The sequence below is a fragment of the Rhinopithecus roxellana genome, chromosome 12 (genome assembly GCF_007565055.1).
Source record: "Rhinopithecus roxellana isolate Shanxi Qingling chromosome 12, ASM756505v1, whole genome shotgun sequence".
Taxonomy (NCBI): domain Eukaryota; kingdom Metazoa; phylum Chordata; class Mammalia; order Primates; family Cercopithecidae; genus Rhinopithecus; species Rhinopithecus roxellana.
In genome coordinates, this window is record NC_044560.1 from 110157516 (window position 1) to 110173110 (window position 15595).

The 15595-nt window shown below is 48.6% G+C and overlaps 1 protein-coding gene across 6 annotated transcripts in view; it reads left to right on the forward strand.

Annotated features, from left to right (window-relative positions):
- Positions 1 to 14585, forward strand: part of MYH14 (myosin heavy chain 14) — a 101671-nt gene extending 87086 nt beyond the window's left edge. For 4 of the 6 annotated variants that reach the window (XM_030913282.1, XM_030913281.1, XM_030913284.1 and 1 more), the window contains exons 39-42: positions 5736 to 5944; positions 10820 to 10928; positions 13110 to 13282; positions 13701 to 13851. In XM_030913282.1, coding sequence (XP_030769142.1) covers positions 5736 to 5944; positions 10820 to 10928; positions 13110 to 13282; positions 13701 to 13851 — 642 coding nt within the window. Of the gene's footprint in view, positions 1 to 5735; positions 5945 to 10819; positions 10929 to 13109; positions 13283 to 13700 lie in introns of all 6 variants that reach the window. The other 2 variants (XM_010369535.2, XM_030913285.1) reach the window with 1 other exon arrangement.
- Positions 14586 to 15595: the final 1010 nt, after the last annotated feature.

The window sequence follows — 15595 nt, forward strand, 5'->3', positions numbered from 1 at the left end:
TGATTCACTTGTATTTCTGAGGGGTTTCTTCAGGACTGGATCCAAAGATGAATTACATGGGGTTTTTGTCCTATGAAGTTCTCTGGAGGAAACAGACATGGGACTATGCTGTCACATTATAGGCCAGCAGGTGTGATCATGGAAGTCTCTTGAGCCCAGTAAAGAGAGATAAAGGACTTTCTGCAGGAGTCAAGAAAACATTTGGAAAAAGAGACATTTGGCTGGGAGTTTTAAAGCCTAAGTTGGAGTTCAGCAGAGGGAGAAAAGCATGTTTTCATTTGTATATTTATTTATAAATATTTTCTGAGGATTCTGGTGGCCCAGATCCTATTCTGGGTTATGCTGGGGACCTGGAGATGGATAATAGTAAGTCTCCGCCCTCAAACACATCTTAGTCTAAAGGAGGAAACAGACCATCCCAATACAGAGATACAAGTGAAAATGGAGGAAACACGGGCACTGTGGGAGCCTAGAAGGGACTACGGACCTAGCCTGGAGGATAGAGGCCATCAGAGAAGGCTTCCTGGTGGAGGTGATGCTTTGAGAGATCTTAAAGGAAGTATAGGAGTTTGCCAGGAAGACAACAGAGCGATGGGATTTCAAAGGACAAACCAATGTCTGCATTCTTCATTAATTTTTTTTCTTTTACTTTTTCTTTTTCTTTTTTTTTTTTTTTTGAGATGGAGTCTCGCTCCATTGGAGTGCAGTGGTGCAATCTCGGCTCACTGCAACCTCTGCCTCCCAGGTTCAAGCGATTCTCCTGATTCTCTAATTTTCTCTATAAAAAATGTAAAAATTAGGCAGGCACAGTGGTGCATGCCTGTAGTCCAACAACCTGGGAGGCTGAGGAGGGAGGATCGCTTGAGCCTGGGAGATAGAGGCTGCAGCGAGCTATGATTGTGCCACTGCACTCTAGCCTGGGTGACTGGATGACAGAGTGAGACCCTGTCTCAAAAAAAAAAAAAAGGTAATAATTATATGCTCAACAGTTACGTGTAGTAAGACTGCTTTTTAAATGGAGAGAATGGGGAAAATATGCAAAAAACTTTTAGCCTATCTCATTAATTGCTGGTGATAGTATTAGCCTTGTTTTTCTGAGACATTGAGTTTATAATGTGGGATAAAGTAAATGATCAAAGATGGGATACTCTGTCATCTACAATGTCCTTGACATCAGGGTACTCAGCGCCAAAGAACCTTGATTTAGTTGTCCTATAGAAGAGACTAAGTTGTTATTTAAAAAAAAAAACAGACCAGGTGTGGCCGGGCGTGGTGGCTAATGCCTGTAATCCCAGCACTTTGGGAGGCCAAGGCAGGTGGATCACGAGGTCAGGAGATCGAGACCATCCTAGCTAACACAGTGAAACCCCGTCTCTACTAAAAATACAAAAAATTAGCTGGGTGTGGTGGCGGGCGCCTGTAGTCCCAGCTACTCGGGAGGCTGAGGCAAGAGAATGGCGTAAACCCAGGAGGCAGAGCTTGCAGTGAGCCCAGATCGCGCCACTGCACTCCAACCTGGGCGACAGAGCAAGACTCCATCTCAAAAAAAAAAAAAAAAGACCAGGTGTGGTGGCTCATGCCTGTAATCTCAGCACTTTGGGAGGTCAAGGCGGAAGGATCGCTTGAGCCCAGGTGTTTGAGACCAGCCTAGCCAACATAGTGAGACCCCATCTCTACAAAAACTATATATGAAATAAAAAGAGAAAAGAAATTACATTTAGCTGGGCGCAGTGGGTCACGCCTGGAATCCCAGCACTTTTGGTGGATTGCTTTTAGCCTAGGAGCTCAAGACCAGCTTGGATGACATGGCAAAACTGCCTCCCTACACAAAATTTAAAAATTAGCCAGGTATAGTAGCACACACTTATAGTCCCAGCTACCCAGGAGGCTGAGTTGGGAGGATCACCTGAGCACAGGGAGATCGAAGCTGCAGTGAGCCATGATTGTACCACTGCACTCCAGCCTGGGCAACATAGTGAGACTCTATCTCAAAAAGAAAAGTGATAAATTATGTTTAAAAAATAGTTTAAGCCAGGCGCAGTGGCTCATGCCTGTAATCCTAGCACTTTGGGAGGCTGAGGCAGAGAATTGTTTGAACCCAGGAGGCGGAGGTTGCAGTGAGCCAGAATCATGCCACTGCACTCCAGCGTGGGTGGCAGAGCGAGGCTTCATCTCAAAAAAAAAAAAAAAAAGGTTTAAAAACAAAACTAAGCAAATCTGTAGTTCTTGATTTGACGTTATATTCACGTGAACTGGTGATGTACTTTTTTTTTTTTTTTTGAGAGGGAGTCTCGCTCTATCGCCCAGGCTGGAGTGCATTGGTGCGATCTCGGCTCACTGCTAGCTCCGCCTCCTGGGTTCACGCCATTCTCCTGCCTCAGACTCCCGAGTAGCTGGGACTACAGGCGCCCGCCACCACGCCCGGATAATTTTTGTATTTTTTAGTAGAGACGGGGTTTCACTGTGTTAGCCAGGTTGGTTTCGATCTCCTGACCTCGTGATCCGCCCGCCTCGGCCTCCCAAAGTGCTGGGATTACAGGTGTGAGCCACCGCACCTGGCCAACTGGTGATGTATTTTATACAGATCCAGTCTCTCTGACCACCCAAAAGGCCTAGCAACAGGCAACCTAGTAGCAGTGAGTATCCCTGTGTCCACATTGTGATCTGGAAATGCTGTTTCCCTGTAAAAGAAACAGGCTGGCTGGGCACAGTGGCTCACACTTGTAATCCCAGCTCTTTGGAAGGCTGAGGCAGGAGGATTGCTTGAGCCCAGGAGTTTGAGACCAGCCTGAGCAACATAGTAAGACACCGTCTCTACAAAAAAATAAAATTAGCCAAGTGCGATGGCACACGCCTGTGGCCCCAGCTACTCTGAGGGCTGAGGTAGGAGGATTGTCTGGGCCCAGGAAGCAGAGGTTGTAGTGAGCCGAGATTGTGCCATTCCATTCCACCCTGGGGAACAGAGTGAGGGGCTGTCTCAAAAAAAAAAAAAAAAGAAAAGAAAAGAAACTGGAGCTTCTTCGAAAATGGCTGATTCCAGATCTGGAGCAGGCAATGAACAAGAGTAACCCAGAACATTTTGTGATACCCATTAGCGGGAAAGATAGTGTAGTTATGTCAAGAGCACGCAGAAGTCAGTGCAAAGAGCCTCCCACTGGCCCAAAGTGGGGCAACTTGAGCTTCAATGAGGAAAATAATTGCGACTGATTTAATCCCTTGAAATCTGTTTAAATTCATGAGTTCACAGCAACTTTAAAAAAATATTAATTAGTTGCTGTTAGTTCCCTAGGACCACCATAACAAATTCCCACAAACAGTGGCTTAAAACAACAGGAATGTATTCTCTCGTTTTTTTTTTTTTTCTTTGAGATGGAGTCTCACCCTGTCACCCAGACTGGAGGGCAGTGGTGCGATCTCAGCTCACTGCAACCTCTGCCTCCCGGGTTCAAGTGATTCTCCTGCCTCAGCCTCCCGAGTAGCTGGGATTACAGGCATGCACCACCATGCCCAGCTAATCTTCGTATTTTTCATAGAGACAGGGTTTCACCATGTTGGCCAGGCTGGTCTCAAACTCCTGACCTCAAGTGATCCTCCTGCCTCGGCCTCCCAAAGTGCTGGGATTACAGGCGTGAGCCGCCACGCCCAGCCAGGAATGTATTCTCTTGTGATCCTGGAGGCCAGAGGTCTCCCACATACATCTACTTTTTTAAATGGGTAGGATTCAACTATAGGATCTAGGGATGCATCTGTGTGTAATAAAACTCTAAAGATATACAAGGAAGTGTGGACCTAAGAAGTCAGGATAACATGCTATTTAGGGGAGAAGGAAGAGGTTGTCATTAGGATGAGTGTGTGAAAGGGCTTCTGGAAGGGCAAAGCTCTATTTCTTGACCAAGGTGCTGCTGACAGTCATGTTTCCCTTTTGTTAACTCATGACGCCTGTGTGGGATGACACCCGCACGCATCCGCATTCAGAGACAGGAAGCAGCAGGGGCATGGGGCTGAAAGGGTTCCCATCTCCAGCTGCTGGAATAATCAGGAACACCCCCATAATGTTCTTGGTTGAGAATTACTGTGCTAATAAAACTAGCAGAATATTTATTACTGATTTTTTTTATTTGATTAATGTCTGGCTCTCTGTATCGTCATTTTACTTCACAATAAAAAGTTTGAAGCCAGGCGTGGTGGCTCACCCCTGTAATCCCAGCACTTTGGGAGGCCGAGGTGGGTGGATCCCTTGAGGTCAGGAGTTCGAGACCAGCCTGGCCAACATGGCGAAACCCCGTCTTTACAAAAAATACAAAAATTAGCCAGGTGTGGTGGCGGGCGCCTGTAATTCCCAGCTACTCAGGAGGCTGAGGCAGGAGAATTGCTTGAACCTGGGAGGCAGAGGTTGCAGTGAGCTGAGATCGTGCCACTGTATTCCAGCCTGGGCAACAGAGCAAGACATGATCTCTAAATAAATAAAATAATAAAATAAAATAAAATAAAATTAGCAGGGACGATAGTGTATGCCTGTGGTCTCAGCTACTCAGGAGGCTGAAGTGGGAGGATCACTTAAGCTTGGGAGGTTGAGACTGCAGTGAGCTGAGATCGTACCACTGCACTCCAGCCTGGGCAACAGAGCAAGACATGGTCTCTAAATAAATAAAATAAAATAAAATTAGCAGAGGTGATGGTGTATGCCTGTGATCTCAGCTACTCAGGAGGCTGAAGTGGGAGGATCACTTAAGCTTGGGAGGTTGAGACTGCAGTAAGCTGAGATCGTGCCACTGCACTCCAGCCTGGGCAACAGAGCAAGACATGGTCTCTAAATAAATAAAATAAAATGAAATTAGCAGAGGTGATGGTGTATGCCTGTGATCTCAGCTACTCAGGAGGCTGAAGTGGGAGGATCACTTAAGCTTGGGAAGTTGAGGCTGCAGTGAGCTGGGATTTTACCAGCTGGGCAACAGCTGCGCTCCAGCCTGAGCAACAGAGCAAAACTCTGTCTCAAAAAAAACATTTTAATTAAAAAAAAAAAAAAACCGCAAAGGAGAATATGCTAATTACCCAGTCATTGTGTCCCTGTGAGGGTGAAATAAAGTATGAATCAGACTGAGTCTGACTCATTTCCATGGCTCCAGCAGAAGGCCTCGCTCGGAGTACAAGCTGAATAAATAAACGGAAACTATTATTAGGGGTGTGCTTACACATTTTCCACGTAGCAGCTACTGTTTATTGAGGTCGTATTTCTCAAAATCCTCCTGCATATCCCTCCCATCTCAATCACGTGAGATGCCTGTTATAAATGCAGGTTCCCGGACTCCGCTTTCATCTTGCTGAGTCAGAATCTCTGAAGGGTGAGACCCAGATGTCTGCATTTTTTTCACAAGCTCCCCCAGAAGATCCTGGTGCAAATAGAAGTGTGATAACTCTCGGAATAGACTCATTCACAGTCAGAAGTAGAATTTATGACATTTAAACACGTTTGTGATGGTCTCATGGACTTATTAAAGTAAGCAGAAAACCATCCACAATGTTAAAACCCAGGGCTGGCAGTGCTGTGGGTGATGAGTCAATAAACTATTGATAAAAATACAAGCGAACATTTGTTGAGGATTTAGTATGTTTCAGGCTCTGTGCGATGTGTGTGACAATCATCAGTGCGCTTCATTCTTGGAGGTGCCTGGATTTACCTCCCACCTTCCCTCTGAGATTCCACCATGACATCCTTCCTTCCCCTCCTGCTACAGGTAGAGTCACTGACCACAGAGCTGTCAGCTGAGCGCAGTTTCTCAGCCAAGGCAGAGAGCGGGCGGCAGCAGCTGGAACGGCAGATCCAGGAGCTACGGGGACGCCTGGGTGAGGAGGATGCTGGGGCCCGAGCCCGCCACAAGATGACCATTGCTGCCCTTGAGTCTAAGTTGGCCCAGGCTGAGGAGCAGCTAGAGCAAGAGACCAGGTAGGTGAAAGCGGAGGCCACGGGAGAAAGGTGACCTCCACATTCTGGTGAGTGAGAGGAAGGACGCTGTGTTACAGACACCTAGTTTGAAACATCCAAAAGACGTCATCATAGTAATGACTGCTGGCCGGGCGCGGCGGCTCACGCCTGTAATCCCAGCACTTTGGGAGGCCGAGACGGGTGGATCACAAGGTCAGGAGATCGAGACCATCCTGGCTAACACGGTGAAACCTTGTCTCTACTAAAAAAATACAAAAAATTAGCCGGGCGAGGTGGCGGGCGCCTGTAGTCCCAGCTACTCGGGAGGCTGAGGCAGGAGAATGGCGTAAACCCGGGAGGCGGAGCTTGCAGTGAGCCAAGATCGCGCCACTGCACTCCAGCCTGGGAGACAGAGCCAGACTCCGTCTCAAAAAAAAAAAAAAAAGGAAAAGAAAAAGATGCCAGGCACGGTGGCTCACGCCTGTAATCCTGAGGTCGGGAGTTTGAGAACAGCCTGACCAACATGGAGAAACCCTGTCTCTACTGAAAATACAAAAAATTAGCTGGGCATGGTGGCGCATGCCTGTAATCCCAGCTACTTGGGAGGCTGAGGCAGGAGAATCACTTGAACCCAGGAGGCAGAGATTGTGGTGAGCCAAGATCACGCCATTGCACTCCAGCCTGGTAACAAGAGTGAAACTCTGTCTCAAAAAAGGAAAAAAAAAAAGAAAAGAAAAAGAGGCCGGGTGCAGTGGCTCATGCCTGTAATCTCAGCACTTTGGGAGGCTGAGGCAGGCAGATCACGAGGTCAGGAGATCAAGACCATCCTGGCTAACACGGTGAAACCTCATCTCTACTAAAAATACAAAAAATGAGCAGGGCATGGTGGCGGGCTCCTGTAGTCCCAGCTGCTTGAGAGGCTGAGGCAGGAGAATGGCGTGAACCCGGGAGGCGGAGCTTGCAGTAAGCCAAGATTGCACCACTGCACTCCAGCCTGGGCTCAAAAAAAAAAAAAAAAGAAAAAAAGAAAAGAAAAGAAAGGGGAAAAAAAAGTGTAAATGTATGTAAATACTTAAATGATTGCTGATTTTGTGTATCATTTTGGATGCTTTGGGCTATAAGTAACTGCAGTCTCACTAAGAGTATTATTTACATAATAACGTGTCAGTTAGCTATAGCTGAATTACAAACCACTCTGAAACTTAGTGGCTTAAAACAACAACTATTTAGTTTTGCTCATGAGTCTTTGGCTAGTGAGTTCTGCTGCTTTGGGCTTGGTGGACTTCACTCATGCATCTGCTCAGTTGAGGGTCAGCTAGATGGATTTGCTAATCTTGGCTGCGCTTTCTTTCTTTTTTTTTCCTTTCTTATTTTCAAGAACAGCGTGAGTGGTATAGGCTGGGCTTGTATAACTATAAGGCCTTGCCTAGGATAACTAAGCTAACTTGTCTCTGCTTTATGTGGCCTCTCATCCTCCAGGAGGCTAGCCCAGGGTTGTTCATATGACAGAGTAAAGGTTCTAAGAGCAAGGGAAAGTGCTAAAGACTCCTTGAGGCCTGCACTTGGAATTGGTACTGTGTCACTTCTGCCATATCCTATTAACCAAAGCAAGTCACTCAGCCCTCTCAGATTCAAAGGAAAGGGGAAATAGATAATGATGAACAGGAGAGGATGAAGAAGAGAAATCGGGGGCAGAAGGAGCAGCTGCAAAGTCATATTGCCAAGGGTATGGATACAGGAAGGGGTGAGAACTGGGACCATCTGTTCTGTCAGTCTAGCACAACAAGGAATGTCTTTTTGTCACGTGATAAGAAGTCTAGAGCTAGGCAGCCAAAAAATGGTAGGGCTCTGGATCAACATCTGTGTTGTTTTTTAGTCTTTTCCTCATGGTCACAAAGTGGCTGCAATTGCACCAAGCACCACACCCACAGACATCCATGTTCAGAGACAGGAAGCAGCAGTAGTACGGGGCTGAAAGGGTTTCCATCTCCAGTTGCTGGAATGACCAAGAATATTCCCATAACATTCCTAGTTGAGAACTGCTGTGCTAATAAAACTAACGGAATATTTATTACTAAGCCTAATACCTTTCACTCTTCCAATACAACAGATTTTTCTATTGCTCAATACTATTCAGCAACAATAATTACAACAATACTAATAGTTTCCATTTATTGAGGATTTACTATATATCAGGTGCTGGACTACCTATATATACCTGTATGATATCACATAATCCTTGTGAGAGAAGGACCATTGTTATCCTATTTTACATGTAGAAAAACTGAGGCTGAGATGGGCTATAAATGTAGGATGCTTGACTTGCTATTCATCATCTGTACATGATCTCATGGCGAGGAATGTTATTATACATCAAATTTATATAAGGTTCCTTTTGTATTTATTCATTCATTCAACAAACAAATATTAAGAGTATACTGTTGGGGCCAGACATGGTGGCTCACACCTGTAATCCCAGCACTTTGGGAGGCCAAGACGGGCAGATCACTGGAGGTCAGGAATTCAAGACCAATCTAGCCAATGTGATGAAACCCCGTATCTACCAAAACTACAAAAATTAGCCGGGAGTAGTGGTGGACGCCTGTAATCCCAGCTACTCAGGAGGCTGAGGTAGGAGAATCACTTGAACCTGGAAAGTGGAGGTTGCAGTGAGCCAAGGTCACACCACTACACTCTAGCCTGGGCAACAGAGCAAGACTCCAACTCAGAAAAAAAGAGGAGTGTACTGTTGACCTTCCCATGTTCTGGCCACTGAAAAAATTATGAACAATTAGACATACCATGGAAGTATATCTAATTACCTCCATGTCTCATACCATGTCTGGTGGATTCCCCAAGGTGAAAGACTCATGAGCTGGACATGGCAATGAAGGTCTGTGAACTAGAAGGGTGAAGGGACATAGATGAAGAAGAAGCTGGAATGCCCTGAGATGTAGTGGTTGGGGAAGGGTGTCTAGAGGAGGAAGCACTTGAACTGGAGCTGACAAGAATGGGATTTCCAGGACTTGGAGTCCCAAGTCAGCTGGCAGCTTTGCGGGAAAGTCCGGGAGACATCAGGGCATTTGGAGGAATGTGATTGGTTCTGAGAGTCTGGGACCGGGGAGAGGGATCAGGGAGTCAGGGAGGTAAATGAGGCTTGAAGCACACAGAGCCGTGAATACTGGGCCAAAGAACTCTGTTGTGTGGGCAGTGGGGAGCTCTGGGGACAATGGGGAGGGAGCCATGAGAGGGCTGTGGGCTGGGGAGGGACACGGCCAGCTCTAGGTATAGAAAGACCTCTGTGGGGCTACGGTGGAATGGATCAGAGGAGAGAGACTGGAAGCTGGGAGGTTTGGAAGGAGTCTGCAGTGATGGTCCAAGCAGAACAAGATGAGGCCTGAGCTGGGGCTGGGGCCATAATGATGAACAGGAGAGGATGAAGAAGAGAAATCGGGGGCAGAAGGAATGAAGCTGAGGCTATGGGTGGCAGCAGGGGAAGAAGACACTGTTTGGAGCTAAGGCCTGGTGACTGAGGAAATATTGGGTTTTGGAGGAAAGATGCTAAATTCGTTGTGGAATATGATGAGAGTGAGAGGCCTCAGGGACAGGCAGAAGAAAACGGCCCTAGAGGTTCATGAGAGAAGTGGTTCTCAGTCCACAGGGTTACCCAGGGGCCCCAGGGCTCATGGGAACTGTAGTTTCAGGTCTATGAGGACCCCTGCTCCATTATACAAATGAGGAAACCGAGGTTCTGAGGGAGTAGAAGAGTTGCTTGAAGTCACCCCGCACCAAGTGTAATGGCTCACGCCTGTAATCCCCACACTTTGGGAGGCTGAGGCAGGAGGATCACTTGAACCCAGGAGTTCAAGACCAGCCTGGGCAACATGACGAGACCCCATCTCTACAAAAATAAAAATTAAAAGTTAGCCCCGCATGATGGCACACACCTGTAGTCCTAGCTACTGGGGACACTGAGGTGGGAGGATCTCTTGAGCCCAGCACATGGAGGCTGCAATGAGCCATGATCACACCATTGCACTCCTGTCCAGTCAACACAGCAAGGCCCTTTCTCAGAAAAATAATAGTCACCCTGGGAGCAAAGAAAGACTAGATGATTCTTAGCTGAAGAAGTCTCTCTCCTTGCTCTCTCCTTGCATCCTTTTGCACTGCTTAGTGCCTTGCCACTCGCCCCCAGCCCTGTGCCTTCCTCTCAGCACACCTGGGGCTGTTGTATCCAGTGTGGCTGTCAAGCAATACCGATTGCTAGGGGTCCTATCACATGGACTTCACCCCAGATGTGATGGTCCGTGCAGGAGAGGACAGGTGTAGGGGAAAAAGAGTGTTCCCTCCCGCTCTGAAGATTCACGTCTGCTGAAATGAACTGACAATAAATAGATTAACAAAATAAAAGGCATACAAATATATTAATGTGCAGGAACGCAGGAGCCATATAAAATGTAAGACTTTTTATACAGGCCAGATTGTTGAGGCTTAAGTATCCTCTTTATAGGGGAGAGGGACAAAAAAGGATGTGTTCAATTGTGAGAGATAGTAAATGACTTTCAGGGGAAAATGAATGGGCCCAAAGAGTAAACTAGTTTGTAAATGATTCTCTTTGGAAACTGAACGGGACCAAACATATACTTATTATAAATCACAGTATCATAGGAAACAGGTATGTGAGGTATCCTAGTAGAAGCCAGGGACACGAATGCCGAGGAGAAGGGAGCCTGCATGTCAGTGTCTGGCCTCAGTAAACTGTGGGAACCAGTTAGGGGTTAGGAAAGAGGGAAGAGGCCAATCCAAGAACAAGATGACAGCCAATGCGTGAGTCTATGGGGACAATGTCCTAAGTTGAGCCCCTCTACTGAGACTCCTCCTCATCCCTCTCTTCAGAGAGCGCATCCTCTCTGGAAAACTGGTGCGCAGAGCTGAGAAGCGGCTTAAAGAGGTGGTGCTCCAGGTGGAGGAGGAGCGGAGGGTGGCTGACCAGCTCCGGGACCAGGTAAGCAGCTGACATCATTAGGGAGCAGTGGAGAGTGTGACCACTGACTGAGAGATTGCACAGGCCATCTCCAGAGGCAATGAGCTCCCATCACAAGAAGCAACTTGCAGGTGCTGGACTGGAACTGAATGCAGATACCATCTTGGCACTTGGCACATCAGCAGAGGGTTGGAATCAGTGAGTTTGCAATTTCTAAATGCTGGCATCTAGAAAGGGCCCTGTAGGGAGCTGAGGCAGCCAGGTCAAGGGAAGAAGTGAAACTCTACCCAGAAGCTAGAGCAGTACCAAAATAATGAAAGATAATGTTTACTGAGTGCTTTCTATGTACCAGGCACTGTGCTAAAGACATAACATTTAGTGTGTTTAATTCTTATCAGAATGCTAGAAGGAAGGTGCTATTATTTATACTCTTATTTATGTGAGGAAACTGAGGTACAGAAAGGTGAAGTAACTTGCTCAAAATTATTTAGCTGGTAAGAGGTGGGGTCAGTATTCAAACCTCAGCACTCTGGCCCCAGAGTGTGTGTTCTTGATTATTTACTGAGCAGTTACTGTGTCATAAGCAACTGCTTTTTAAAAAATACACGGCCGGGTGCGGTGGCTCACACCTGTAATCCCAGCACTTTGGAAGGCTGAGGCGGGTGGATCATGAGGTCAGGAGATCGAGACCATCCTGGCTAACACGGTGAAACCCCATCTCTACTAAAAATACAAAAAATTAGCTGGGCGTGGTGGCGGGTGCCTGTAGTCCCAGCTACTCAGGAGGCTGAGGCAGGAGAATGGCGTGAACCTGGGAGGCAGAGCTTGCAGTAAGCCGAGATCGCACCACTGCACTCCAGCCTGGGTGACAGAGCAAGACTCCGTCTCAAAAAAATAAAAATAAAAATAAAAAATACACATTTGCATTTCCTCACCAGTTCCATTTCACAGATGAAGAAACTGAAACTTTAAGAAGATATATTTTGCATCAGAATCACAGAGATAGAGCCTGGATCAGATCCCAGGTCTGTCTGGACAGAGTCCCTCTGCCCTTAAAAGCTCAGCTGTGCTTTATTTACCATTCATTCCACAAACAATTATTGAGCACCTACTATGTGCCAGATACTGTGGTAGGCATTAGGGATATGGATGTGAACGAAACAGAGGAAGTCCCTGCCCTCATGGAGCTTACATTTTCAGCATAGGATGAGACACAACAAACCTGTAAACCAGCAGATAATTACAGATTGTGACAAGGACTATGAAGAAAAAAAGTGAAGAGAGAGGAAGACACAGAGGACTGGTGAATCCTCTTCAGGTTGGGAGATCAGGAAGAACTCTCTAAGAAGGTGACATTTAAATTGATACCTGAAGGGTAAAGAAGAGCCAGTCAGAGGGAACAGCAAGTATAAAGGCCTTGAAGTACAGAAATAAGTTTGGTGAGTTAAGAACAAAAAGCAGACCAGTATGGTCTAAATAAACATCTGTTGTTATTTTAGTCCTGGTCTAGCTTCTTGGTAGAGTTTAACTTCTTCCCTCGCTTTGGCTGCCTCACCTCCCTACAAGGGCCCTTCCTAGATGCCACAATTTATGAATTGCAAAGTCATTGATTCCAACCCTCTGTTGATGTGCCAAGTGCCAGGATGGTATCTGCACTCACTTCCAGTCCAGCACCTGCAAGTTGCTTCTTGTGATGGGAGCTCATTGACACCAGAAAATGTGGGGTAGGAGGGTTGAATGATGAGGTCAGATCATGTATGTTCCCTCCCTGAAGAGAGAGGTGGTAGGGTCTGGGGAGATGCTCAGTGAAGTTGGTCCGGTCAGTGGGTTTATGGGAAGAGAGAACTGGACCAAAAAGAGACCCTGTGGGGCCTGGAGTGCAAGGCTGAGGGGCTGGAACCTTGTCCCAGGGGTACTGGGGAGCCATGAAAGGATTGTGAGCAGGAGGGTCTGGGTCAGCTTTGGGTATAGGAAGACCTTTCTGAGGTCATGTAGAAGAAAACCTGTAGGGGAGAGACTGGAGGTCAGGGTAGAGGCTGGCATGAGGGATTTAGGGGAAAAGAACAAGGCCTAAACAGAGAACAGAGGATGGGGCAGAGAGAGTCAGGGGGCAGTAGGGATGGGGCAGTAGTGGGCTGTTGGGGAGGGAGAGAGTGATGACAGTACCTGGAGATATAACCCGGTCCCCCTGCTCCCACCAAGCTGGAGAAGGGAAACCTTCGAGTAAAGCAGCTGAAACGGCAGCTGGAGGAGGCCGAGGAGGAGGCATCCCGGGCTCAGGCCGGCCGCCGGAGGCTGCAGCGTGAGCTGGAGGATGTCACAGAGTCGGCCGAGTCCATGAACCGTGAAGTGACCACACTGAGGAACCGGCTTCGGTATGGTCATCCCTCGTGTAGGCCTGACGGGTGGGCAGCACCCTCACTCCATAAACCCCGGGGGACGCGAGGCTTTGCCAGGGGCAACAGGAGGGGGAAATGGGATCCATGGGGGCGTGGGGCTGTGGGAACAGCGGCTGTGTTGCGGGAGAGCCAGATCCACGTAACTTCTTTCTTCCCACACGCATTTCTCCCTGTCCCATCTCTGTGCCCTCCTTTCCCACCGCGTACCACTGCCTTTCTCTCCTTTCCTCCTCTGTGTGTCCATCTCTCTCTGCCCCCCATTGCTTCTGCCCATCTCCCTCCATTTCTCTTGATCTCATCTCTCTCTCCTCCCTCATTTTGTTCTCTCTCTCTCTGTCTCCTCCCCTCCCTTCCCCTCATTTCATCTCTGTATCCTGGTCTCTCCTCCCCACAGCCGTGGCCCCCTCACCTTCACCACCCGTACGGTGCGGCAGGTCTTCCGACTAGAGGAGGGCGTGGCATCCGACGAGGAGACAGAGGAAGCAGAGCCTGGGTCTGGGCCATCCCCGGAGCCTGAGGGGTCCCCACCAGCCCACCCCCAGTGACCCTACCCTGTCCCCAGATGCACTAACAGATGGGGCCCAGCCCCCTTCCTCCCTGGACCCCACGGGCCCCTGTCCCAGGAACCCCGCCCTCTGACTTCCTGCCCTTTGGAAATGGTGCCGCACTCTGACGTTTATCAGACCCCACCTGGGTCCCCTGCAACCTCCCATCAAAGGATGACCCCTAAACACAGAGGAGCGGGGCAGGCAGGGAGGCAAGGCCTGGAGCTACCTTGCTTGGGAGACTGGGTGCAGTTGGCCAGCTGTGTTCCCATCAGCTCCCTGTCCTCCTTTCTTCCCTCGTTATTGATCTATAGATATTAGGAAGGGAGTGACACGGCTCCTCCACCGTCCTCAGCCAGTACAGCCCATTCCCTCTGCTTCTCTCTCTCTCTGCCTCCCTCCCCTCTCACCGTCTTTCTTGGCTTCTCTGAGGGTCTCTCTGTGCATCTTTTTAGGAGTCTCGCTCCCACTCTCTCTCTACGTAGCCACTCTCCTTCCTCCATTTCTGCGTCCATCCCTGAACTCCTGAGTGGCAGAAACCCCAGGCCTCCAGCAGCCTTGAACCTTTGCAAAGGGGCAAGACAAGGGGACTCCTCTCACTCCTGCTGCTGCCCATGCTCCGCCCTCCCTTCTGGTTGCTCTGAGGGTTTGGAGCCTCCCTCTGGGACTGAAGGAGTGTCCGTTATCCTCCCAGCCTCCAGGCTCTGGCAGAAATAAACTCCAACCCAACTGGACTGTCTGTGTGGCTATGTGTGTTCCCGCAGGGGGTCTCTGATGGGGCAGGCTGGGCACAGGCTGCTTCAGCCTGCTGGGGCAGCAGGTCAGGCAGCCTGCTGGTTCGGATCACAGCTGCGTGGGTTTACAGGGGCCTCCTGTGGATCAGGCGCTTCTTAACTCCTTTCCTTTCCACCCCAGTGTATAATGGAAATATTCCCTCTACTATACAGATGAGCAAACAGTCTCAGAGCAGCAGCGTCCCTCACTCCACGCCCCCAGTGAGTGCTAGAAGGGGTGTTGCACTCACGCCAACTCTTAAGTGTTTGCAAAATAAATGACAGGCCTGCTGCAGTGGCTCATACCTGTGATCCCAGTGCTTCGGGAGGCTGAGGTGGGAGGATCACTTGAGCCTGGGGGTTGGAGGCTGCAGCAAGCTATGACTGCACCACTGCAGTGTAGTGTGGGTGAGAATGAGATCCTATCTCAAAAGCAAAACAAAAACGCAGCTGTGGTGGTTTGTGCTGGGTGCTGTGCTTAACCCTTAGCACAGCACTACAGGTAGAGATTTCATTGCCCTCCGTTGCCTAGAACAGTGTCTAGCACACAGCAGGCATTCACTCAGTATTTGCTGAATAACTAAGTGACGCCCCTCCTACCCTTTTAGAGTTGTGGAAACAGGCTCAGAGAGGCTGAGTGACTTGCCCAGGGACACACAGCTACCAAGAAGTTGAAACAGTTTGAACCCAGACACTCTGGCCTCAGAGTCAGCACATATAGAGTCTGAGCCCTCAGCCCCTGACCCAACCCTGGGGACCCAGGTCTATCCCTCCCCTGGGAACTAGGCACCCTCGTGTGGGGGCTCACGTTCCTCAGACTGAGTCCTCAGTGACTTTTCAGTTAGAGGTATTGATCCCCATTTTTACCATCAGGGAAACTGAGGCAGGTGCTTGCCCTAAATAAGGTGCAAGCCATGGAGAGGATGTCAGGACCACCAAAGCCCATCCTCCCCTTTTTTAAAAAATTGAGA